Source organism: Astatotilapia calliptera, chromosome 18, assembly GCF_900246225.1.
Source record: "Astatotilapia calliptera chromosome 18, fAstCal1.2, whole genome shotgun sequence".
In the NCBI taxonomy this organism is placed as follows: Eukaryota; Metazoa; Chordata; class Actinopteri; order Cichliformes; family Cichlidae; genus Astatotilapia; species Astatotilapia calliptera.
Genome location: NC_039319.1, coordinates 9,502,856 through 9,526,848, shown reverse-complemented (window position 1 = coordinate 9,526,848; position 23,993 = coordinate 9,502,856). Strand labels below are relative to the sequence as shown.

The 23,993-nt window shown below is 39.4% G+C and overlaps 1 protein-coding gene across 1 annotated transcript in view; it reads right to left on the bottom strand.

Annotated features, from left to right (window-relative positions):
• st6galnac5a (ST6 (alpha-N-acetyl-neuraminyl-2,3-beta-galactosyl-1,3)-N-acetylgalactosaminide alpha-2,6-sialyltransferase 5a) overlaps positions 1-23,993 on the bottom strand; it is a 69,734-nt gene that overhangs the window by 1,450 nt on the left and 44,291 nt on the right. Inside the window, exons 3-4 of the mRNA XM_026149654.1 lie at positions 21,131-21,543; positions 8,633-8,740 (exon numbers count right to left, since the gene is read on the bottom strand). Coding sequence (XP_026005439.1) covers positions 8,633-8,740; positions 21,131-21,543 — 521 coding nt within the window. The remainder of the gene's footprint in view (positions 1-8,632; positions 8,741-21,130; positions 21,544-23,993) is intronic.

Sequence of the window (23,993 nt, the reverse complement as noted above, 5' to 3'; positions counted from 1 at the left end):
CCAAAAACACTTCTGTTGTGTTTTGTGTGCTTTTGCAGCACTTTTGTATTTGCTGGTGTTTTCTTACATTGCAGGTTGTTTCACTGGTTGCAAAAAAGAAGTTTCATGGTACATAAGGCTGATCACAGCCTGCACAAAGTAACACCTACTGGCGCTTGCAATATAAATTACTACGTGATTTAGTAGGTAATTCTTTTCCCCACCTGCACTGTTACAAACAATCTTAGGTGTCTTCAACTTGCCAAAATCCCACACTGTCCTGGTTGTGGCCAAAATGATTCTACTATAGAACCAGGTAGAAATAAATGTTACAGTGTTAGAATATTACAAGGTTACACTTTCCCCTCCACTCTTTACACAAACTTTAGCATAGAATGTCTTTGATTTCTCAGACAGATTAACCACTTCCTTCAATTGATTTTTGTTTAAGCTGTCATAGCACAAGAAGGTCTGAAGGTCATAGGACCAGTCTGTCTCAAAGCTGGCAAAGAGAGGCAGACAAACATTCATGCTCATATTCACACCAATTTAGAAAGAATATAGAATTGCTAACTTAACTTGCGCATCTTTGGACTGTGGGAGGAGCTGGAGCATCTAGAAAGAACATCTATGTCTTTCTTTTTTAAAAGTAGAAGTACACAACACCATACATGCCCAAAATATGTTGAAACTTGCATGTTCTGTTTCTTAGTAAACAGCATTACAGCCTTCTGGTTTGAGGCTTTGCACAACATTGTAGACCCCGAATGCTCTGAAGTGTCGGATGTACTTGAGGTCAGGGCGAATTCTTTCTTTAACAGGCTAGTAAAATATTTCTTTATACACAAGGGCATTGTAAGCTTGAACAAAGAGTGAGCCAAACAAACTGCTCTCACAAAGCTGACAACATATTATTGTGTTATAACAGTGTAGCAAATACTCTGCACCGTATTCTGTTTCTAAAATTGGAAAACTCAGCCTTAATGGTGTTAATGATTTTTCAGCTTAATTTTCCTTTGCAGATTAACTGCACAGATTTTCATTTAAATTAAATTAGATGGTGAAGAAAGTAGACTTCCTGTTTGTGTATTTCAAACAATTTTCATTTCTGAATTTTGCCCAGTGTTAAATCACTTCTTCACACACATCTGTCATAATAGCTGAGATTCTGCTGAAATATTAATGAGGCATTTTAGCATTTTCACCTACGCCAGTCATCACGTCCATAGAGCAATTTATCTTCATATATTAATCATTATGCCATTAGATTTTTTCCACATCTGCCCATTTTTCTATTCAGTGTGAGCTCAAATCAAATTTGAGTCTTGGACTTGTATGCATTTCTGACCGTGATACATTTTAAATGTGAGTTTGTAAGATATTGCAACTGCTGAGCAAATGATAGCGCTGGTTTACATCACTCGAAATGCTTTAATAGCATGAAAAGACAAGGGTGCTGGCTTTGTTAGTTCTGTTTCAGTTAAAAAACTGCAACAGTAAAATGAAAATTTTCAACTGTATTATATAATTTTTTTGTAAGATCAGGAAAATAATTAGTTCTGAACCCCTTCTGCTTTTATAATCTCAGTGGCAGATGTATCCTTTTAATTTTTTTTGTTTCCAGTTGTCTTGCACAACACTGAAACTTTTGTGTAACAGAAGTTGTTCAGCGTTGTCATGAACAACATTGTCATGAAAGCCTAACAGGGAGGGTTTCATATTGTTCCCCAGCTTCTCTGCACACGCTGGGAGTGCAATAAAAACTGTCAGTTCTAAAAACACCTTAAAATGTGGGGAAATGTACTTCACCACTATGATCAATCATTTATTTAAAAAAAACAAAAAAACAAAAAAAATACTTTTAGAAATCTGGCCACTGTGTAAAAATCACAAGCCCCAAAATTGACTTACATTTTTTTTAAGAATCAATTTGTTTTTAGAAAGAAGTGTTCCTTTGGGGGAAAAAAAGGGAAAGGTGGGCATTTTAAAAGCAGTCCATAAACAGCATGTAGCAGCAATTTAACAAAGTAAAAAAAAATTCCCCTGCATCTTACGACTGAAAAAAGTTATATAACAGAAAAGGCAGCACTGAAGGAATAGTAAGGAATATTTTAATATTACAATTCATGCATTATTTATATTTGTTAGTTATTTATTAATGCTTTAGCGTTATATATTTATACACACACTTGAATGTCAATAAAGTGAATCTGACATGGCATTTGAGGTACACTTTTAAATTCTCAGTAGCATCGCATTCAGTAAAAGTCGACTGACTGCAGTCATGATGTAAACTAAGAGACACGCTAAATATTGGCTTAGGCCAATGATTGCTCAAAGAAATGAAACAGCAGCACACCCTCGTCGTTATTGTCTATATTGAATTTGTGCTAAAACCCAAAATAAAAAAAATATTCTTTAAGCAATCACAGCCAAGGACAAAGATATACAGAACATTTTACAGTTTGTTCTTTTTTATTGAGAAATCTAATAAGATTTGTTCCCTGTTCAATAAAATCCCCCAATTAAAGCACAGGCTGAGACCAATGAGACGTGAGCTGTAATTCAAACCATTAAACTCTGCTAACAAGGCTGGTTAATTTGGTTGCCAGAATCAAGAGGGATTCACAAACTGCTGCATAACCCATACAGGGAGTGCAGAATTATTAGGCAAGTTGTATTTTTGAGGAATAATTTTATTATTGAACAACAACCATGTTCTCAATGAACCCAAAAAACTCATTAATATCAAAGCTGAATGTTTCTGGAAGTAGTTTTTAGTTTGTTTTTAGTTTTAGCTATTTTAGGGGGATATCTGTGTGTGCAGGTGACTATTACTGTGCATAATTATTAGGCAACTTAACAAAAAACAAATATATACCCATTTCAATCATTTATTTTTACCAGTGAAACCAATATAACATCTCCACATTCACAAATATACATTTCTGACATTCAAAAACAAAACAAAAACAATTCAGCGACCAATATAGCCACCTTTCTTTGCAAGGACACTCAAAAGCCTGCCATCCATGGATTCTGTCAGTGTTTTGATCTGTTCACCATCAACATTGCGTGCAGCAGCAACCACAGCCTCCCAGACACTGTTCAGAGAGGTGTACTGTTTTCCCTCCTTGTAAATCTCACATTTGATGATGGACCACAGGTTCTCAATGGGGTTCAGATCAGGTGAACAAGGTGGCCATGTCATTAGTTTTTCTTCTTTTATACCCTTTCTTGCCAGCCACGCTGTGGAGTACTTGGACGCGTGTGATGGAGCATTGTCCTGCATGAAAATCATGTTTTTCTTGAAGGATGCAGACTTCTTCCTGTACCACTGCTTGAAGAAGGTGTCTTCCAGAAACTGGCAGTAGGACTGGGAGTTGAGCTTGACTCCATCCTCAACCCGAAAAGGCCCCACAAGCTCATCTTTGATGATACCAGCCCAAACCAGTACTCCACCTCCACCTTGCTGGCATCTGAGTCGGACTGGAGCTCTCTGCCCTTTACCAATCCAGCCACGGGCCCATCCATCTGGCCCATCAAGACTCACTCTCATTTCATCAGTCCATAAAACCTTAGAAAAACCAGTCTTGAGATATTTCTTGGCCCAGTCTTGACGTTTCAGCTTGTGTGTCTTGTTCAGTGGTGGTCGTCTTTCAGCCTTTCTTACCTTGGCCATGTCTCTGAGTATTGCACACCTTGTGCTTTTGGGCACTCCAGTGATGTTGCAGCTCTGAAATATGGCCAAACTGGTGGCAAGTGGCATCTTGGCAGCTGCACGCTTGACTTTTCTCAGTTCATGGGCAGTTATTTTGCGCCTCGGTTTTTCCACACGCTTCTTGCGACCCTGTTGACTATTTCGAATGAAACGCTTGATTGTTCGATGATCACGCTTCAGAAGCTTTGCAATTTTGAGACTGCTGCATCCCTCTGCAAGATATCTCACTATTTTTGACTTTTCTGAGCCTGTCAAGTCCTTCTTTTGACCCACCATGCCAAAGGAAAGGACGTTGCCTAATAATTATGCACACCTGATATAGGGTGTTGATGTCATTAGACCACACCCCTTCTCATTACAGAGATGCACATCACCTAATATGCTTAATTGGTAGTAGGCTTTCGAGCCTATACAGCTTGGAGTAGGACAACATGCATGAAGAGGATGATGTGGACAAAATACTCATTTGCCTAATAATTCTGCACTCCCTGTAGTTCATTTCTCCTATAGAGGACCATCAGGATGAGAGCGCTTCTCTGAAAGTTCCCTGTACTGTGAATCTACAGTATTGATGCATTGATACACTTTTTTTAACATCTAATTTGGCTTGCATCTGTTGCATTTGCTAGAATTAATTTACTTCTTTCTATTAATGAATGAATTATTTAATAATTTTGCTGCAACGAAGAAAAATCTCAAAGTTGGAATAATTTATATGCTTCTTTACTATTTTAATTGCATAATTAGCCCTTAATAGGCTAATTAACTTAATTAATTAAAAATGCAATTACACAAAGTTTAACCTTTTTACATCCTTTCATCTTATGAAAAGTCAACACATCATAGAACAATGCTGTAATGTTCCTTATCACAGCGGTCCCCAACACCCGGGCCTCGGACCGGTACTGGTCCGTGAGTCGTTTGGTACCGGGCGCGAGAGTTGAGGCTCAGGTGTGAAATGTATGGCTTTCAGGGTTTTCAGCGTTATTTTGTTATCGTTTTTATCGTTAACTCGGTTTTCCTGGGTCTTTTCACGTGTGTTATGAATAAATCTTCTTTTTTTCGGCACCGGTACTAGTTTTATTTTCTTGTATTTATCCGTGACACCCTAAAGGCCGGTCCGTGAAAATATTGTCGGGCATAAACCGGTCCGTGGCGCAAAAAAGGTTAGGGACCGCTGCCTTATCAACAGAGGTGTGGACTCGAGTCACATGACTTGGACTCGAGTCAGACTCGAGTCATTACTTTTATGACTTTAGACTTGACTTGAAAAAATGTTCTAAGACTTGTGACTTGACTTGGACTTTTACACCAATGACCTGGGACTTGAATTGGACTTGAACCGGTTTACTTGAAAAGACTTGATATTTCACCCCAAATATAAAATTTAACATGCATATTATATAGAGATTGAAAATGTGACGTCATTCAGGGGTAAAACCGCAAAGGATTCTGGGAACTCGTGGCAAGAGGTACTAGCGCATGCAGGCTTTCAATTGAAATCAGTCACACAGCGATAAAAAGAAACACAAAAATGTCAAGAAGCCGTTGTATTATTAACTGCAATAGCCAGTCGCATGACAGCCACGGGAAGCCGACGGGTAAAGAGATCGGTTGTTATCGGATTACGTCGTTGAAGAGAAATTGTTCGAGCCATGTTTCCGAAGTAACAAAGACGCGACGGATGGCCTGGATTGCAGCCATTCAAAGACCAAATATAACGTCCCAGAACACTCCAGCTCACAGGTTAGTCTGCTCCAAGCATTTCCACAAAGGTCAGAGTTTTGTAGTAGTTAATACGTCATTTTCATAACATAATTAGTGATATAGGTTACAAGCAAGTCTGGCGCTGAACAGAAATGGTCGCGCTATGCTCCTTTATTTATTGTGCATAAATAGTGAATTGTCCTGACACAATATTGCGTTTCTCCTCTGTTATTATGGTACATTGACAAAAACACATACTTTTATTCACAGGATAAAACAATTGTTTTGTATCACTAATTGCCCAGTACGATTACAGCATACAATATTGTTGTCACTGCTACATTTCTGTAATGCGTACCAGAAATTATTTCCACTACTAATTAATTACCCTTGAGCTCAAAGGTCCTATTAATAAACGGTTAACGAATGTGTATTTATGACGACAATTTGTGAGACTGGTAAACTTATGATACATACGATGGTCTTTCGTTCTACACGGTGCGTTTCAAGGTCCTGTACCCATCCGTCGGTAAACTGTACCTGGGCTTGTTGCAGTGACCTGAAGTTACTAAACTTCATGAGTGTATGCACTCACTCCAACAACCGTATGATTATAAATATGCATATAAATATGCTAAGATGAGATAGCTGACTTCATCTAACTAGCAAATGTTGTCCAGGCTACGTTGGTGATACAGTTTTTTTTAATGTGTATGATATTTTTTGTCATGCGATTTTAAAGCTGGTCCTACAACCGCATCCAAGAATAACATGCAGCGTATCTCAGAACTGTCGGTGAAAATTATTCTTGGAGCTAGGTTTAATTGAGCTGCATTTTAAAGAGGTGCAATTTCACAATTTGTGTATATTTTCTAAGTTCACTATTTTGTCATGTGTTGAGAAAAACACAGATTTAAAAATTACATGGTCTAATATTTACATTTAGCATAACTGCAACATTCTTTTTTCGTTTTTTTTTTTTTTAAAGACTCGAAAGGACTTGAAATTCAAAATTTCAGACTTGTGACTTTACTCGGACTTTTACACCAGTGACTTGAGACTCGACTCTGACTTGCCTGACATTACTTGAGACTTGACTTGAGACTTGAGGATAAAGACTTGAGACTTACTTGAGACTTGCAAAACAATGACTTGGTCCCACCTCTGCTTATCAACAATAACAAACAATGTTGTTAAACACTGTTTAAAAGAGTCCCCGATTTTCTTTAATTGGAACTTTCAAGAAGAGCGATTTAAAAACGTAAAGTCTGAATCTTATCTGCTTCAGGCTAAAATTTTATTCTAAACTACTGCACTGAATCGAGATTGCTGTCTGACAGCAGAAACAGTCAGATGCTGCATTTTAGTGACACCGGCACTATCTGCCACTTTGCTAGGTTAACCTCTTTAGCTGCTTATTAACACAAATATCTACAAAGCAAATCACATGGCAGAAACTCAATGAAATTAGGCATGTAGACATGGTCAAGAGGAGAATGCAAAGACTGCTTTGAGCTGATAGTAAGGGAGCAGTAACTGAACTCCTTACAACCAAAGTATGCAGAAGAGCATCTCTGAATGCACCACACATCAAACCTTGAAGCCGATGGGCTACAGCAGCGAAAGCCCACAGTGGGTGCCAATCCTGCCTGCTGATAAGAATAACCCGAGGCTACAGCTCATATGAGCTCACCAAAACTGAATGACAGAAGACTGAAAAAATGTTGCCTCGATTTCTTGATTTTTGGATGGTAGGGTCAAATGTGGCATAAACAACATGAAAGAACAGACACATCCTGCCTTGTACTCTCAGTGATGGTGGTGGTGAGGTGGTGTAATGTTATGGTGGATCTTTTCTCTCCATAGTTTGTGCCTCTTGGTACCAAGTGAGCATTGTTTAAATGGCACGGGCTACGTGAGTATTGTTGGGATAGTCATCCCGTTATGACCACGGTGTTACCATGGCTGCTTCCAGCAGGATATTTGAGTTTGAGCTGAAATCAACTCAGACTGGTTTCTTTAAAATGGCAGTGAGTTCACTGCACTCAAATGGCATCTATAGTCACTAAATCTCACTCCAATAGAGCACCTGTGGGATGTAGTGGATGTGGGAGATTCTCATCATGGATATACGGCTGACAAATCTGCTGATGCTGTGTGATGCTGTCATGTCAATATCTCAGAGGAACCGTGTTGAGTCTATGCCCAAAGAAAAAGTCAGTATATACTGAAAGTACACGGTCCTCATAAGATGGCAATATATAGTTCTGCTTGTCAACAAAATGACTTCTTATCATCTAATCAGCATTATAGTACATGCATTAACCTGACCTAACAAAAAGCATCTCTCAAACAGAAATCACTCTGGTAAAATATGCCTGCCTTCAGGATACACATGAGGCATTATCCCTCATGCACGCATGTTCCAGTTCATCGCTGGGTGCTCTTGTATTTGCATACTGAATAATACAGAACATGTGGAGGACAAAAACATTCGGATTTTAAATGCAATAAAGCAATGCAGCTTTTCAGTTGTCTGTATTCAGAGTTCACGACCAATGTGTGCTTTCCCAGCCTCGGGACCAGATAATCCATTGTGTGTCGGTCAATTATTGGATATTTTTATTGATGCCACACTGCAGCGAATGAAAAAGTAAAAAGCTTGTTGTGGGGATATTGAATGGTGCAGAAAACAAACCAAATGTATCAGCACAAAAAGGTAGACAAAGCCAGAAAAAGCAAAGGGAGGCATGACTCAAGCTTTAATGCAATAGCAGGGAATTTGACCAGGCACTTTGTATTAGTGAAAATCCTTTCACTGTCGTTTTTCCCCCATCTGAAATTGTACATTGTATTTGGATGATTAGTATAAATCTAACACCTCTGTTAACAGGCACTGGCTCTATAATAATGTTTCTGAAACAGAAGAAAACCCAGGACTCTGTCTTTTCTTTCAACATTATGAATACTTGTCAGTTTACTGAATTATTATGTACTAATACACAAGCAATTTAAGTATTCCAAAACCCTCTCCAGCCACACTGAAATTTCATTTTCAGCTGTCTTAATATATTTAGTTTTAATCTTTCTTATCAGGCGGCTGTGCTGCTATGAATTCATATTTGAAGTTACTGCATTTATGGCTCTCCTTTAAAAAAAATCTCAATGATGGTGCTTGCTGGTGGAGCTGGTGATGATCTTTGACTTTCAGCTCCACTGTCTCACCTGCAGAAGTCAGGCGCCACCATGCCATAGACATTGATCCTATCACACAGCTCCAGGGCGATGGTCATAGTGAACCAGCCGGTGCTCAGCCAGGTCTTCGATATTTTCCTGCAGAGGAAAGGAGGAGGATGTAGGGGGTGAAAGAAGATAGTTAGATGGATTTAATGCATGGGAGACCACAAGGATGAAAACTGAAAAACTTGGATAGATCATTAGAAAATCTCACATTGGCGTATTAGGGCAGAATAAAGATCTCTCTAAATCCTGAGGTCGATATTCCTGGCTGCAAGATCATTCAAGTTCCCCCACAGCTTCATTAAAATACAAATCCATCTTATGCATCGACTGGTACAAATGAACCCTGTCAAATAATCAAATCCTTAATCAGAAAAGAGCCTTGCTCTGCATGAAGTGTCGATAGTTGGATGACATACCTTCAGCATGCAGAACGATCTGCCTGCTTTCAGGAAGAAAAGAGCTGACCGCTAATCAGACATGATGTTATGAAAAAAACTAAATGAAATATTAACATTGTACTTAAAAAAATCTAAATGTGCTCCAACATGTACTCCATCACAGGACTGGAAAAAAAAATGCTGCCTTACTATCATACTTTTTAAAATAATTCCTTGTTGGTTTTGTGTAGATTTGATGGTCTCCAGTGTACTGAAACTCGCAACACTTCTAGAGGTCAATGAAAACCTTTAAGTTACACCTGAAGATGAAATGAAAATAAGCTTAATAATTTTGGTTCAATTTTCAAATGAAGTTTACAATATCGCTGCACTGACATGTTTATAGAGCAGTGCTTTTCATTTAGATTCTAGTATAAAAGCACAGCAGATCTTTGGAAATGACCTTTGGATGCTGATTAAATAAATTCATTCAAACAAAAATATCCCAACAGAGCATGAAGCCCAGCTACTTTGGTGAACCTTTGACCTTTGCCCTTGTACACTGCAACTATGAAAAATATTCAAAAGTAACAAAATTCCCATCGACCTCAGCTGTAGCTGAACAAACCTCATTTAGGAAAAACAAACACAACCCCAGTTATTTGTTTGCTGTTGTGTGGCATGAATCATTTACCTTCTTTCAAATTGTTCTTGGCTCTTTTTATTTTTGATTAATAATGAAACTAAAAATCTGTTTAGCTGCGGTATGAAGCATGTGTTTTTCAGCTTCTGAAGGATTTCAACACAGGAAAAGGCCTGAGAATGACCCTGCTAACCTAAAGGCAAAGTACCAAAGCGGTCTTGGGAGGAAAACTGTACCCAAGTTTCACTGTGACCAAGTGCTTCCTCACAGCGTTACCAGCATGGTCTCATTTTCACAGTATAGTAGCAACAAAACCTCACAATGATACTGATCTCCAGCTCGCTGGCCTGCAGCCACAGCTGTAATCCCTTCCAACTAAAATTCATGCAGATGAGTTGAGCTGCGGTGGTCCAAAAACATTTTGCAAAAATCAGAATTCATCAAATCAACTTATGAAAATTTATTAGAAAATGCATCATAGCTCCCTCGTACACACTGTGAAGTGATTCAAATATGAGCTGATGTAGCAGGTTTGTGCTACAAACTACAGCACAATTGAATCCTTAAGCTGAATTAGACTCAAATGTGGTTCTCATCGAGCTTCCCCTGCTGAACAGCTGAACTATCCTAATGGGAACTGTTATTGGTAACCAGTGGATGCATTAATCTCTCAGTGTTTGATGCACTTTTAGATGGCTTTTGGTAAATAAACACTGCAACTTTTACTGAAGCTTTATGAGAAAAAAATAAATGGAGCACAGTGAATGAGGCAAAATGTGGTCTAACTAATGCATTAAATGCTTTTCCTCTTTCATAATTCAAAGTTCAACACAACTACAAAGGGCAGGCATAAGAGGAAACTATAAAGACACGCAACCTCTAATGTATGCATAATTTTGGCAGATGAAACAAAGCTAAGAAAACCTTATGGTGAAAATGAGTCAGCTGAGGATACACCGACTTTGTCTGATGTTCTTAGGCAATTTGTTTCGCATAATGTCACCATTAATTTTAGATTTCAAAACAAGTTTAGCCTGCATATTGCATTTATACAATGCTCTGGTGATAAAAACAGCAATTCCAGCTCTGGTGGAGTCACGTGTACTCAATGCAAGTAGGGAGATGATGGGATAAAAAGTGAATTGTTTTGACAGTAAATGCTAATGTCAACATATTGCTGACCGCAGGTGTGGTTTTTGCTATGATAACCAACTTGGTTTAGCCTGCTAATAATTTAGTAATTAACACCAATTAAAAAGTAAAGCCACAGATGGATTAGTGAACATGCCAACAAGGCTGGCCTTTACCCGCCATGACATCACTACAAGGAGATGCAGAACGCAAAAGTACAAAGCAAAGCAAGGAAACTACTCCATAAGATTACATAAAAATATGTAAAACAAAGAAAGTTTGTTTCCAGTCAGTATGACTGAAGTCCTACTCAGAGATGATGGGTTCCCAGGCTTTCTGCTTCAGTTTCTGAGTGTGCTTATATAAAAGAGGCAGTCTCGTCATGCGACTCTTCTTCTGCAGAAAATGGGCCAACAAAGTGCCACCTACTCCAGTTTGAGACATTGCAAGAGGTCTTATAAAGAATATAAAAATATATATAAAATGTGAACGACATACTGGCGCTGCAAATAAGGCAAGAGGGGAATACCGACATAAACATCTAATCTTGTGAATTCAGCGTTTCATTTATTTGTTTACCGCTTATTCTGAGCTCCAAGGTTTTCGTCTAATGTGACATCTGCACAGGTGTGAAACATCAAACATAACAGACTACTTGAGAAGCTCCATTCCATAATGAGGGATACACAGAAACCACTGTGCTGGTTTAATATTCCCAGTGATAAATAGCCTATAATTAGACTGATCAATTACCTGCAATATCTGCAAGTTGGCAGCAAATTTGCACCATGAATATCCATCCATCCATCCATCCATTCGCTTCCGCTTATCCTTTTCAGGGTTGCGGGTGGTGCTGGAGCCTATCCCAGCTGTCACAGGGCAAGAGGCGGGGTACACCCTGGACAGGTCGCCAGTCTGTCGCAGGGCTAACACATAGAGACAGACAACCATTCACGCTCACATTCACTCACGCATTCCCACCTATGGGCAATTTTGGATTAATCAATTAAACTATCCCCCACCATGAATATATTTACTTATATTTATTTATATATTTATATTTACACGTCAACTGCATCACCAACTCAATGCAGGCAAATACCCAGTCAAAGAAAGGAATCCATCTCCCACTCACTGCCTGCAGTCAGGAAAAGAATGAGTGAAAATGTGGCATTTACACACAATATTAAAGTGAAGCTCTGAACATAACCTGCTCCGGAGCCATTATGTGTTCAGCATAAGTTACCATAGTGATCCAGCCAGGTAAAAAGGGATGCACCGTTGTGACACTGAAAACTCTGGCCCATTAATCTCTCTTTATAGAACACCCCTCAGGCAGAGTCACAAAACCTAAAAAAACAGAAGCAAAATGACACAAAACATCTGCAAACATATAGTAAAAGCTCTAGGAGATGCATAACGATAAAACAACTTTGCTGTATGGTTTGTGGTCATTTACAGTATGTGTCTCTTTAAGTTTTTGATGTCTTACTCCACTGTAGGAGATTTGGGGGTCTTTTACTTGTGTAGCCACAGGGCTCTGTTTCTCATCTTGGCTCAGATTTTGTCCTAGTGACAGTTTGAATGCAGAGTTTCTACCATTTCATCACTTCTGAAAACTTTCCCTCAACATCACATGCATCAACTTCTCCGCAGTGCTTCAAAAAATCCCAATCATCAAAGTGACAATGACCGTGAATGTCAACCACATCTGGTGCGATTTAGTTATGCACACATTGCGATCATTATACTGAACCAACAGGATGCTACACGGTAAAGGTGTCAAAAAATTTTCTGCACTCGTTCCTTTGATTCTTTTCCAAGCACAGTTCATTATAGTTTTAAAATGATGCGGCGGAGGAAAAGTGAGCAGGTTCATATTCAAACTCTTGCTTGAGAGCACTTTGACAGCATGTGTTCCTTATCTCCCGACCGGCCTCATCACCCTGCTGCTTCTCAAAGCTTTTTACTCCTTCTTGTCTGTTCCCACACATATGCATCAGCATCCGCAGCATCCGAGGCTTTAACTTGGCAAGACAGAGAAACAAAGCCTGGGCCCTGATAAGAAAAGTCTTGACAAGAACAACCAGGCAGGCATCTCGAAACTCTGCTCGCCTGCTGTTGATGAGGTGACACATTTGGAGTGGAGGGTTTACCTGGCTGTTTGAAAAGGTGTTCAGACCTTCTCTCCCTCGTTTTCTCACAGATACAACAGTGCAGGGAGATGGGGTGGGGTGGGCTTGTGGGGTATATGTCAAGCAAAAATGCTGAAAGAAAGCCCTCTTTAACACCTAAACTTTGAGCATTTCTCTTTCTTAGGAAAGTGGCAGAGAAATGTCTTCCTGGGAAGGCAATAAGGGAGCGAGGAAATGTTATCAGTGTTTAAAGTGTATGAGAAGGCATTATAGACAGCACCCTAGAGCGTACCTAAAAAGTTAAACCCTGCTGTTTTGTCATGGCAAGGCTTTAAGTCTATGCTTTGATGCATTTTTAGACAAGCTGTGGTCCAGTGTCGGTCAGACTTTGATGTAAAAAGAAACATCTCGGAGAGCTAAGGAGTAGACTGCTGTGAAATTTAAGGGAAATCTCGCCGAGGTCCGCACTGAAATAATTAATAAATCATTCAGAGATCTTCACTGGTTTTTTTAATTTTCATGAAAGATTCTGAAAGACAAAATCAACAAGAATGAGTGTTTAAAAGAAGGGATCCACTTCAAAATATTGTTTCAGGAACACAACAAAGAGTTGAAGGTGTTTATTTGGCTTGATATCAATCACCTATGAGACAACAGTCATCACTTCATTTCAGTTTTATTCATCTAGTACCAGCTAACCAGTCATTTGAATGTGATATATTATAAGGTAGTTGCAGTGAGGTTTCTTACTGTTAAAAAGGGAGTTTTTCCTTCCCGCTATTTGCCAAGTGCTTACTCAAAGGGGGTCGCTTGATTAATGGGGTATTCTCTGTGTTTTTGTAGGGCCTTTACCTTAAAATATAACGCGACTTGAGGCGGTTGTTGTTGTGATTTGGTGCCATATAAATAACATCGAATTGAGCCAGGCTCAGGGACAGCAGTCATCTTCTTGGACCAGTTGCAAAGTGAGAGGCAGGAAAACAAAGAAGCTTGCTTTTTCACAAAGAGCCAGGTAGATTTGGATTGTTGTTTTTCCCTTAAAAAAATAAAAATCATTCTAAAAACTACTTGTAAAATATTTTTCTTAGCTCTGTACAGACATTAAGATTTCACCAACGTCTGAAATATTTTGCCTTGCTACTTTTATCCTCCACAGTGGGAACTTTTGAAGATGCTCATTCGGTTAAATAAAAATAGCGGAGGACAAACATGCACTACAGCTACAGTAAATAGAGACTATAAACCCAGTCTTCGTTTGCTTTCTTCCTTCAAATCAAGCAAAAAAAAAACAACCTCTTCAGGTACAGCCGCTCCTTATTTCTCTGTGGTCCAATAAAGCTTTGTGTTTGCTGGAAAAACGCACCACAAAATGGATGTTGATTTAAAATGTGGTTGAACAATCCAGACCCACCAAATCAATCGGCCCACACTGGCCACAGTGTTATGAACAGTGACAACACCCTTTTGTGTGACTTGCTGCTTTATTAGAGTCTGTCCATGCAGCAGACAACGCTGTCGACCCAGTGATGCTATCGCAGAAGAAGCACAGGCTTCTCATTTTCTTTTAATTAAGACAGGACCCAGTTTGTCTGGAACATGCTGATTTGTTTTGATATGCAAACATGGCCACCGGGCTTTAATATAACAACAGCCCTGTCTCTCAAACACACACACACACACAGGCTTACATACACACAAGCTCTTCTTTTGCAAATTAGAAAACTTTGAGAGTTCAAAGCACAGCATTTTGACACCAACCAATCTGTGGTGGATGTGTGGAGGTCTTAGTCAGAAGGCATGCAGCTAATCTCACTTAAGAAGTCTTCCTCATTTCCTTGTTTATGAACATGCTGATGAATAATGTGGTGTGAAATGTCAAGCTCTTAGCTTCAATGACTGTCTTTTAAAAGGACTTGAGGCAAGCTGTGAGTGGGACGACACATTTATCCCTGTGAAGGAGAGCAGTGCTGCTTCTCATGTTTACATGGTTTGGGATTGCAAATCCAGAAAAGGTACACATGTAGCTATAAGTTTAATTGCACGTTGAGCTTTCTTTTTTGAGTCTTAAAATCACATTTCTATATTTCAACATAAGATTTTGCTTTCCATTGCATTTCATTCCTAACAAGAGAAATGACTGTTAAATCTCTTTGGGGTGGATGGAGTTGGGTTTTTTAGTTATATTTGTGCAATTGTGGTCAGAAGTTTATGATCATGAATGTCATGGTAATTTGGGGTTTTTAATGATTTCCTAGATTTTTTATAGATGCTTGAAACTTTGTTACACACTAACATTAGGTTTCTGGAATGGTCGTCCCAAAGCCTCGACCTCAACCTTTTTAAAAATTTGTGGACTGCACTTAAAAGCCAGGTTGGTGCCAGGAAATCGAGGAAATTTGAATGAACTTCACCAGTTATGCCAAGCAGAGCTGGTCAAATATCCAGCCCAAACTATGTTAGGAACTTGCACCTTGCAAAGATGATTTTTATAGCCACCAAAAAGCTTTTAAGGGACATTTAACCAAATATTAGTGTGAGTGTATGGATATATTTGAGCTGTACTTTTGAGTCTGTGTGGATCAGAGAAGATTCTAAATAAATTCAAACTTGTGCATCCAATTCGGATTTTTAAAGCCAATACAGATGGTTGCTGTTTATTTTTCAACCCTGGGAAAAGAAAAGTTTAAAAAAATAATTAAAAGCCCCAAATGACCACAATGACTGACCACTGACTGCTACTATACATATATAGCAGCTATACTGTCTTTGAGCCTATTATTGTTATTACTGTGTGAAGGTCACATACAGGTATGATTTGCTGTTGTAAGTTCAAGCTGAAACATCTGTGAAGCATCATTATTTCATAACACTCCTATAAAGAAAAAGTATAAAAATATCTGAGTTCATTTTGTGTGTGCACACGGTTATTTATACCTGACACTTTCATCCTGAGTGATTGCAGTGTTTAGGGTTGATTACTAATTTAAACTCCTTCACTTTTTCTAGTCGCCTCTGTATCTACTTGACTTCCACATCACGTTCTGTCTGATCACAGTTTCTCTTGTATTTCGCTCTTTTTTATATCCATGGAAATGGCAGCAATAATGTGGCCTGAATATGTTTTGTTTGCAGTCTGCTTCCACATATAATCTTTTCCTACTACTGTACATTCCCCTCATTATATGTATTTTCTAATGTTCATTCCCTACAAGCAGCAAACCTGAATCCTCGCTTCAGTTTGGTGTTGGACTGTAAATTGACTTCAAGTTCAGACTTTAGACTGCACTCTTCAATTTTGTGAGAGCAGAAGTCTTTAAACAACGAAAATCTATGTAGAAATAGTGGAAATCTCCACACCGCATGCATTGATATGAGGCACATCACTTTTCTTCCATCAGTTTGTGTTGTTTGTTTGACCAATTACACCTTTATCTTGGTCATAATAGCTTAAGCAGTCCTGTGACATTTCATGAGTCACAGTAAAGGTTTTGCCCACCTTCAACCTGAGCAAAAGTCTTATCATCCAAAATAAGTGGAAACGTGTGGGTGTCTGCATGGCCTTTAAAGGTTACTTGGTTTGTAAATGTGTCCTATTCTATTCATTTAGCAGGGAGCTTTTTCACTGCTGGGCCTGTTGAATATTCTCAAATTTTAGATCAAAAGATCACAGGTTCTTTGTTTTGGGCTCTTATTTCTAAAAAGGCATACAAATCTCAGTTTAAGCACGCTCTAAAAATATCACTTTTAACTTGTAACTTATAAATCTCAAATCAACTTAAATTTTTTTCCACTCACTGTTTTGTAAGTTCAACTTAGAAGATCTGTACTGTTACCTTAAATATCAGTTGCACTGATATGGGCTGTCACTGTTGCTCTTTCTTGCTCATTCAAAATGTCAATATCGCTATTCTTGTCCAGTGATCTGTCAGGGCTCTGAGCCAATCAGCCTCGAGCCCGTGATCTTTACAGATCTGTCAATCTGCCTTTCAAGCTGTCTGTCATGTATCCCTCCTCTTTCCATCTCATCTGGCTTGCTATCTGCTGCCTGCTCTGTCTACTCTGCAACACCATCAAGAGAGAACACCCAACTTCTTGGTAGATCAAATGGTGGCAATGAAGGACAACACATCTTTGGTTGGCAAACAAGGATAAAGACTTAATTTAGGATTATATCGTCGCTGTAGCAAATAGCCTTGTTGATTTCTATAGGCTTTATCTGGCAGAGAACCCTATGTGGTAACTGTGAAAGACATCAAAATTGTCCTCCCCAAACCTCTCTGTGGTTGTAGAAGTATATGGAGTTGTCCCAGCCAGTCAGCAAAAATCAGGTGATGTGACAGGTAGTGACATAAATGCATCTTAACAATCTGAAGTTGCCTGGAGCATTTCAAACTTCAGTGTTCTTCTGGAATTTGGGAAATTCTGTTTTTCACCCCATCTACTCTTACATCACTGACCATAACATCGAAAGTAACAGTGGTAAATTTGACATATGATGTTTATGTAGTATTTCTAGAAATTAGTGAAACTTTATGCCATGAAAAGTGGTGGGACCATATCGTCACCTAAAACTGGCAAGTCGATTTTCAGACATACATCAGATGCATTTAATAATTTAATTTAATATATTGGTATTAATTTTACTGTGAGTCGTATTACTGCTAATTGATTTAGTAATTTGAAATCTGTGACTTACTTAGTTTTGATTTAATTACTTCTTGTTATATTTAAAATTTATATCTATAATTTATTTTAATTTTTTTAGAAGATCCTCACTATTACTGTTAAAATGCACTCTTTTCTTTTGCAGCTGCTGCTCTGCTCTTTTATGGAAAGACGGAGACTGTTGTTGTGTCAGCCCGTCAAATACCATGCTTTAGGATAGCACAACCTATACTTAGGTGTATACACACGCTCAATCAAGTCTATGAAATTTCACCAAGTGACATGAAGTGGTTGCCTAGACGACCGGACAGGACTGTACTTTTATATTTGTGTTACATTTGTGAGCATTTTCAGTCAATAAAAATGTTCCTTTGAGTTTATAAGTTTTTCTTACATCTTTAACATATACACTTTGTAGAAAATATTTTACTTTAAATAACCGAGGAACCATTGAGGGTAATTTCCATGACCTTGATTAGCAACATAGAATTTTTTTAAAAGTCACAAACATAACATAACCAATAATGTCTCCCAATAACACTCTAGGGGTCAACTTTTTTATTTCAAAGTATGTAACATTATGTAGAAGTGTGTAGAATTGTGTAGCCACACAATGTTAGGTCATTTCCACGGGAATAACACTGTGGACAGATCTGCAGGCTTCATCTGCCAATCACTGGCAGATTTCTTGCAGCAGACCCTTTTATTTTGTTTTGGGAACCAGCGTAATGTTGCAGTAGAAGAAGGGGAGTTGGCCAGAAGGACAGAACTACAAAGGTCACCGCAGACCGTGTTTACAACCCAAACTGAAACACCTCTACATAACCTGCAGAAAACGTATTACAAGTCAAAACGTTGCTTTAAGATAAGCTCAAAGTTAAGTTTTGCTTCTGCTTACTGTAAATCCTGCTTAAGATCAAAACTGATCAAAAGTCAGCTTTATAAATGAGTCCCTTTCAGCTGTTCTTCACAGCTATGTAATTTGTCCACTGCTCCAGCTGTCTCCTTGCTCTCTGATGCACAGCTGCCCTGCTGTGGCTTTTCTCTTTTCCTTTTTTTGACCAATGTTCATAAGCCATCAAAGCGCGCTTCAATACGACTGCCAAGGTTTGATGTAAGATGCACTGTTAAAGGGATTCAACCTAGATCTTTTTGATAGGTGACCTATCTCAAATCATCATATTTTACACTGCAGCTAGCTCCAGCAGAAACCACAGTTGGGCTGTTAACAATTACCACAAAGCATCATGGGAACAGAAAACACAGACAAGGGAGAAAAAAGTTATTTCAAAAGCTAATTTGACTCTAATCACCAGTTAAGGCTCATTCTAGGAATTTACCAGAAAGGATGCAGAGGGACACCTGCTTCCCTTCTCTCTTCTGTATGTGTTATTAAAAACTGCAGGATGTGGCATCATCCTAAACCATATTAGTTCTCTTTACTGAAAAAGCATAACCCATAATTACAATTAAGCTTGCAGGGTTGCCGATTGCACGGTTGATTACCCAGAAGCTCTGCTTTTAATGCTGCGGCCACAGGCTCCCAGTTCTTAAATAACACGGGATTCATTTTCCAAATTAGATAAAATATTGCTTCATAAAGGTACGAGACATTTTGCATGCACAGAGCTTCTGTTAAATTTTTATCTCAAGCATTACAAAGATATACACTAATATATTAAGGCTTTATTTCTCTCTGCTTCCACGCTCCATGGAGCAGAAAGGACCTCGAATAATTCTCACTGATGTTAATGCCTGGTGCTAGAAAGGATGAGAAACTGTAAATACGAACAATAACAGAGAAAGCCTGCTCACTGTAAACATTTACCATGATTGTAGGCACAGATTCTGAAGGATTGATGTCTGAGCCATTCACCAAATCCTCTGCTCGGCGATTTCCCCCACGGCATCTATCTTAAGCTGAAGTCAGATTCAATCTCCGATGACACCCCAAACAAAGGCTCAGATAAAGCGACGGAGACACAAACAGTGTTTGTATGGGTGGGTTTTCATTAAGAGTTAATGGCCACAGGGCTGAGAACTCATCTCCGACTCATTAAAACGGAGTCCTTTAACACTGTTCATTTTGCAACTGAAACTCGGGGTAATTTTTAGGAGGCCATTAGGACACCACACAAAAGAAAGTGAAAGCTTGTTTTGTCACTTTCATTCCTTTCTTTACTACTTTAAAGTAGATCCCTCTGAGACCCATTCAAGTAGTTTTGTAAATAAATTACAATATCTGAGACTTCTTTATGCGAGAAACTTGCACGTTCATGTTTCCATGACATCCAGGTTTACTTGCTAAAGTCTGTTTTTCAAACACAACACGGATTATGAATGCAGAGGCATGCTTTGCAACCACCTACTCTTGTCCATTTAGTTTAAGGGTTTCCTGCAAGCATGGTACGTACTGTATTACTAAATGCATAGCCATGGTTTGACAGACATATACACTTTTACAACACAAAAGAAGCTGACTTTCATACGGTGCTGGAATAAAAGAGACTATTTGGGAGAAGGCATATGGTATAGTTACTATAGACTATGTGCTCTGAATTGGATCAGGCCAGATTTATGGTCCCACTTTTGTTTCTCAGCCTACACAAAAATAAGGATTGTGGAAGTTCAAACAAGACGTGTTTATAGTCCTCAAACAGCATTGTCTGTGACTCAAATGTTATGTGTAGGTTGAAATCTGATTGGATAAAAAGTTTGCTTGAACAGAAAACGGAAAAATCAGAGACGGGTTCACAATAAAGATGAAGGAGCTCAAAAGACAACAAAGATCAAAGAAAGATGGCTGAGAAGAACAAACGATGGCTGCAGAGGACAGTTTTAAGCATTTGGTTTCACTCCATTACAAGATGTTCTTTGCACTGTGAGTTTTGTCTTTTACATAAGCCCAACTAAAGGACCAACAACAGCACAGACAAACAAGAGAAGCCAAAGTTAACATATCTTTGGTCCCGCATGCATTCTTGCAATGCAAAAACTCCACATAACAAAAATGCAACACTATTCCAGCATCATTATCAGTAACATGAGCTCATTGTAAAGCATTCGCCGTCGGTAAGTCGTGCACCAAATTCATCAATTTACTAATCTTTGTGCACTATGCGTTGGAAAAGTTTGGACAAATTCACAAGAGAAATATGGCTGAATTTTCTGCTGATGTAATAGCTGAAGAAGCTGTGAAACTTGTAGCTTGAAAAGTATTGACTGTGCTGCCCTGAAGGTCAGATGAATCACACAAGTGAATGAAATTGGTAGTGACTGAAAATCTTTCCTTGCTTTCGATACAGTATGTGGGAGGGACTACAGCCTAGTGGCATATGGTTGATTTCCACAGGGATAGTGACATGTGAACGTTTGACTGATCAGATAATAACGCATTTGTACAAACTATAAAAATCAACCTGTTAAGTTTGTTTAAGGGCAGAATGATTAAAACTTTATAAAACTGATTAAATATTAATTAAATTATAGCTTTAGCTGAACTATTATTAGACTCCTGTGACGCCCTCACCTGTCCTTGCCGGTCTCCTTCTTGAAGAGTTCATCAAACTGCAGCATCTTCTGCCAGGAGATCATGTAGACTTTGAGCTTGGGGAGCACCTCTTTCATGAGCCTCAGGTTGTTGTACACAAGGCCCTTCCCATCATGCCTCATGTAGTTGCTGGGGCCCCAGAAGATAAATACTGTGTCCTGGCTGGCGTTGAGCAGTTCGTTGCGACTTCTCAAGACCCGCTGCATGCTGGAGTGTGCAATGACACGCAGGGAGGTGCGGTGACCGACGTCACGGGCGTAACCTCTGGCGGTGGGAGCGTCGTTCATGCGGATCACGCACTCGGCCCGGTCGATCTCTTCACCTCGACCGCCTCCAATGAGGTGACCTGAGCTAGTCACCAGGGTGCAGGTGTGGCAGTGCATCCTGAGAGGCTGAGTGAGAGAAGAGGGCAAAGAAGAAGAAGAAGAAAAAAAAAAAAAACAAGTAAGCAAACATGAACTTTCTCACAATATTTGGCTTCCACATCCTTCCGTGAATACCCCTGAAGCACAGCAGCAGAATTTCTGTTCGTTTTCTGCAGTTATTTGTTTGTAAGTCTACAAACTCTTTTTTCCACAAGTCAAAAATGCTGTGAAGTTCTGTTTAGCCTTGGTTTATACAGAGAAATGCAAAGCAGACAGAAATGCACACCTAGGGGAACTTTGGTAAAAAGCTTCACAATGTATTTGAGGCAGAAAATGCTTTGTTGACAAATGGGTAGCGACAGAGCCTCCTGGGTATATGTAGCTTGTCATATTGCTTTGCGATTGGTAGAAACCCTGGGGTCTTATAAAGGATTCACCTTAAATCTTTCTCTCACTCCCACACAACAGAAAAATGTGTGTTTACCTCCAAAACCAACACCAAGATGCAGAAAATCACCTGCAATACTTTATGGGAAACTCACAAAACATTATATTGTTAAAAAAATACAGCACACAGGACAACCATGTCAATAGAAACAACTATCACAACAATATTCACCATTATACTGACAGCTGTAAGGATAGCATAAATACTGCTTTTGCCTGATGAACATGAGGGTATTTACAACATGAACATATTTATTTGAATTCATTTCTACTTTGTAGATGGTGTTTTTCTTCTTGCTCCTGTCCATATATGAGCTGCCACAGCAGAGCTCCTTTTTTCTTTTGCTCTATTATTAAAGCAGCGGATTATGTTCATTTCCAGGCTTGTATTTTTGGACTCTAATACAGCTGCTTTTCACAATTCACAGTTAGAAGCATTTTTTTGAATTTTACTTTACATGCTGAGCCATGGTGCAGCATAAAATAAACAAGCTCCCTTGCCCTCCCTTTACGCCAGCTTAATTCTGATAAAGGAAGGATGGTGAAGGGTGTCAAAACTGGCTTTAATATTTGGAACTTTGGCCATGTGTTATACTAATATCCATCCGCGTAACAGTATATGACAGAGAATAAGGAAAATAAGTAATTAATGAATAGCGAATGAATAGGTCTCTTGTTCATTTTAAATTACATCTGTGTCTATGACTAAAAACATACAACACCACGGCCCGCTGATGTAAGTGTGACCTCTTTTTCACTACGGCATGCACATAAATCATTTGCATAGCCCTATTGATATATGTAAAGCTGCCCTGCATGTTGTTGGTATGTATGAAGCTGCTGCACATATGCTTTGCATGTATTTGTGGGCATGTCTGTGATTCCCCCCGCACTGCCACACATACACAGACACACACCCCTGCACCGAAAATCAATGATATGCAAACCAGCCCTGCAGAGCCCTCTAATGTGCCCTGAAATATCACCCCAGCTGATACGTGTGGTAGTTATTTACACTCTTATAGCCATAACAAATTTACATTTTCTTGGCATTAATAAGAACAAATGATAATAGCCTGATATGTGTGGGGGTGGAGCGGGGGTGGAGGAAGATGTGCCATTATCGTCATCATCTGCCGACTTTGACTTAGTGGCAGATTAGTGGCGGAGCGGGCTCATCTGTTTAATGAGACCTTAAGGTGCAGGGAGAAAAAAGGGGGGGGGGGGGGGGGGGGGACAGAAAGATGGAAAAGAGGCAGGAACGAAAAGAGGACCACAGAAGAGGTACGGAAATCAAGGATATGTAAAGGAGGGAGAGAGAGAGGGCCAAGAGAGAGATAGATGGAGGCACAGAGAGCCACACTGGTGCCATCGTGTTTGATGAAATGTTGAGCTAATGAGGTCCTGGTGGTCTACATCATCACCAAGAACAGCACCAGCATCCATCAGTTCCTCTCGTCTTCCCCTGGCCCTTCCTCTCCCACCTGGCAGAGCTTTGACAGCTAATCTGGCTGAAGAGCTGCGACACCAGCGGAGCAGGTCAGAAATCCCATTTTTACCCAGGGGCTTTTAAGTGGCTCTATAGACCTTATTCTCTCCTCCTCTGTCTCACGGAGCATTTAAGTGGGCCTTGCTGGCCAGAATTGGCCTCTTTGGGGAGCTCGGTCAGGCTATTACTAAGAAATAAGCTGCATGCTTTGGACGAGGTTCTCCATTCCAGTCGGAATTACGTGACCCATCCAATATGGTGGTTCTGGGTTGAGGCGATAAAGTCCAGGTAAACTGTGGTTTACCTCGAGATGGGACGCGAGCGCCTGCTGACTCCAAAGAACCGAAAATATCTTTCACATCCAATTTATCCTCGAAACCCCCCTGAAATTCGAACTCCATTTAAAGATTCATGCAACAAATGGTTTATAATTCAAGACACATCTATCATTTATGTCTTTGAAATCGCTGCCTTTGTTCCTCCTTAGTGAACAAAATGCCTTTGAACATAATTAAAAGATATGCTACATTTAAACTTTGAC